Source organism: Lactuca virosa, chromosome 8 (genome assembly GCF_052849685.1).
Source record: "Lactuca virosa cultivar CGN04683 chromosome 8, Lactuca_virosa_CGN04683_v6, whole genome shotgun sequence".
Lineage (NCBI taxonomy): Eukaryota > Viridiplantae > Streptophyta > Magnoliopsida > Asterales > Asteraceae > Lactuca > Lactuca virosa.
The window spans coordinates 163,885,409-163,888,634 of record NC_136433.1 but is presented as its reverse complement, the minus strand read 5'-3'; the positions used below and the strand labels follow the sequence as shown (position 1 = coordinate 163,888,634).

Below are 3,226 nucleotides of genomic sequence, written 5' to 3'. Positions count from 1 at the left end.
CCCAATGCGATCTTTGGACTTTCTTTTGTATGTTTATTAACTTTTGAAGACTTGATGTTTAAAATGTATTATGTAACTATTGTATAATATTTTATAGAAAGGAAAAAGTTGGGTATATTTTTGGTATTAAACTATGGGTGTTACAAATTACATATTTGGTCCCTATTCGATTCTTATTCTAATTATAATTATGGTCTGGGTTCAGTTCCAACAAGTATTTTGCTCTCCTAATTGTTAGAGTCTAGAACCGGAACCAAAAAATCAAAAATCGAATTTATGGATATGGAGGAACAAAAAACCGAACCGAATTATATATTTGGTTCCCAATCAGTTGCGGTTCCAACATGTATTTTGCTCACTTCTAGTTGTTAGGGTCTGGAATTTGATTCATTCGAACCCGAACCGAAAACCCGAGAACCGAATTTATGGATACGAAGGAACCAAATATCAAACTGAATTATATATTTTGGTTCGGTTCCAACTAGTATTTTGTTCGCTCCTAGTTGTTAGGGTCCGAACCGAACCGGAATTGAAAACCACATAATTTATTTATTGATATGAAAAAACCGAGATACAAACTGAATTACATATTCGAATTCCATTCAATTTGGTTCCGATTTGGTTCAGTTCTATATTTTGCTCACCACTCTATTGACCTCTAAAATGGATTTGGAAATATTGGAACAAATCATGGAACCACTTTTTAATTCAAGGCACAACCTTTACACATCTATGAATTTGACTTGTTATAGACTCGTAAAAGAAGAAGCAATTTTAGGACTCTTTTTTAACACTTTAAAACACAATTACTCATGCATAATCAAGATTTCTACTAATATTTTTTCTCAAAATTGGCAAAAGTAAATAAAATAAAACCAAAAAATTATCTACAGACCTTTTCTTTTCTGGTTGAAATCAGGCTCTAATTGCCACCAACGCCTCCCACCGTCTCCACCAGCGTTATTAACCGCCGACGCCTTCCGCTTCCTAACATCCGCCGCCAAGTTCTCAACATGTTCACCCTCTGAATTCAACGGGAAGAAAGAGAACTCCTTCTTCTGACCCGAGTCAACGTCATTGACCAAAGTCAAACCTTTTCCGCATCCGTAGCTACTGGAAACAAGACCCAATCTTAGCGATAAATCACATTCAACCGGAGACGATGGTGGTTGTTGTTCTTCACCAACGGTTTTATTTAGATTAAACCCAGAGAAATTCGTAAACGGAAGCGGCAAACGCTCGTGAACCGTTTGGAAAACCGGTTTTCCGACGATTATCCGGTTTGAATCTTCATGGGTCGTCTGAAATCCCGTTATCGGATTTCGAGGTTGAAAATGGACGCCATAGTATAATGGGTACACCGAAGATGAAGCTACAGAAGCTTGATTTTCCATTAATGGCGGATAAAACGAGGGACCAGAAGTGGAAATATGTGTTTGATTTCGAGTGTCGATAGTTTTGGGCGATTTAGCATCAGGATCTTGGTTTCTTGGGCTTAAATAGCTTCGGGTGTTACTGTTTCTTTGGCTTCTTGATGTTCTTTCAGGAACACATCCCAGATTAAGTGCCGCTGAACACCATCAATCAAGAACACGATAAAAATTCATCTTTTTTGTCTTAAACTAAAAACCCATGAAAAAGGAAATGAATTTATCGAAAATTAAGGAGAAATATGTATACCTTCAACGCAAGGGGGCAAGAATTCACCGGTTTCGATGCTTTCATCTTTCCTGATTATGGTGTCAATGGCGTCATTTACTCGGTCCCATAGTGTATCAGGGTCAATGTATTCAGCCTAATTGATTTGTTAATAGTTTTGAATCAGAATCAAACATCAAACAAATGATTGATAATGATGGATAATAAGAAGAGATGTATGGATTTTACCTCTGAATTAGCTTTTGAGTACATGATTTCCTCTGATTTCAAAACAACAAGAGGCAATTTCTCTTGCCATTCTCTGTTCTTCTTGGTAGAAGTACTGTGATTTTCATGTACGACCCTGATCAAACACATGGTGTGCATTATTAGTAACATCTCAAACAAAGACCAAACAATCAAATAATCAAATAATCAAATAATCGAAACCCAATTTACCTAAAAATCTGCTGAATGATTGAACCTCTAATGGATTGATGACGATCACTGTGCCAAGATCTCCTCACACATTCATATGGTCTTGGCCCAGGTCTTGGCATCTTCTACAAACAACCTAAAAATCGAAAGCTTTTAAAAGTGGAAAAACAAGCAAATACAGCCCTAAATAATTAACAAAAAGTGAGAGAAAAGAAGAAAAACAGAGAAATGAGAAGAAACCCCACCCTCACAAGCATAGAAATTGAAGGGGGCCACAAAGACGCCATTGATAGCGATTGAAGTTTCGAATTCACTACCAACCAAATCGTATGTGTGGAGTGGGGAGGTGGATTAAGAATTGTCACGCATAAGGATGACACTGTCAAGGACAGCTTTTGCTTCTGGTTTGTCAATTTAACATAGAAATGGAAGAAGGAATCTTTTTTCCCAAGATCTTATCTTTACATTTTGATCAAACAGTGACGTTTGTTGGGTCTTTTTCTTGGGCAATGATCGACAAACATGTCGTCTATTTGGTACGAACCCAAGTGTCTTTCCATTGATTTTTATGGTACAATCATTGGTCCTACATTGTTGGGGTGAACAATTTTACTTTTTAAAGAGGAGCATTTGTTTGTGGTATCTATGAACTGGTATATCTTTTCTTTTCAAGGTTAAAACGGTCATATTCAAACTCATAATCTTACGTTACCCTAGACAAGGGCTAGACATGCTTGAATAAGGTATCGTGGTGGTGGAACCACATGGCTTCATTATTGTTGTGTATAACTGGATATAATTAGTAGGTACAACTACATTAGTAGTGTGTTTTTAGTTTAAAATTTTATCTATCTTTATTTAGAATAAAAGTAAATTTATTTTATAACATTTTTTTTATGTGATGCTGTTGGTTACATGTACACGATGGATACTCTTTTAAGTGTCTTTTTTGTGTTTTTCTTTTTACAGTGTCATCGTGTCCAGGAGGACTATGATATCAACATTCAAGCTAAAAAAACGTGTTTTGTGAGGAAAATGGGGATGTTGTGGTCAGTAGCGGATCCAGACCGAAAGTTAACCGGAGTCCACTATATCGTACCCAGCCGGTGTGAGCGGCTTCGGGCGACTGGCCGATGGTGTCTTAGGCTAC

General features: G+C 36.9%; 1 protein-coding gene across 2 annotated transcripts; it reads right to left on the bottom strand.

Moving 5' to 3' along the window:
• Window positions 1-678: 678 nt before the first annotated feature.
• Window positions 679-2,578, bottom strand: LOC145128553 (uncharacterized). 2 transcript variants are annotated; one of them, XM_079063356.1, is made up of 5 exons: window positions 2,322-2,578; window positions 2,098-2,212; window positions 1,888-2,002; window positions 1,681-1,795; window positions 679-1,570 (listed from the first exon to the last, which is right to left on the bottom strand). In XM_079063356.1, the coding sequence occupies exons 2-5, from the start codon at window positions 2,196-2,198 to the stop codon at window positions 888-890; spliced, it is 1,014 nt and encodes a 337-aa protein (XP_078919482.1). In that variant the 5' UTR covers window positions 2,199-2,212; window positions 2,322-2,578; the 3' UTR covers window positions 679-887. The 2 variants fall into 2 exon arrangements, with proteins under 2 accessions (XP_078919482.1, XP_078919481.1); XM_079063355.1 differs by lacking the exon at window positions 2,322-2,578 and having other exon boundaries at window positions 2,098-2,298.
• Window positions 2,579-3,226: the final 648 nt, after the last annotated feature.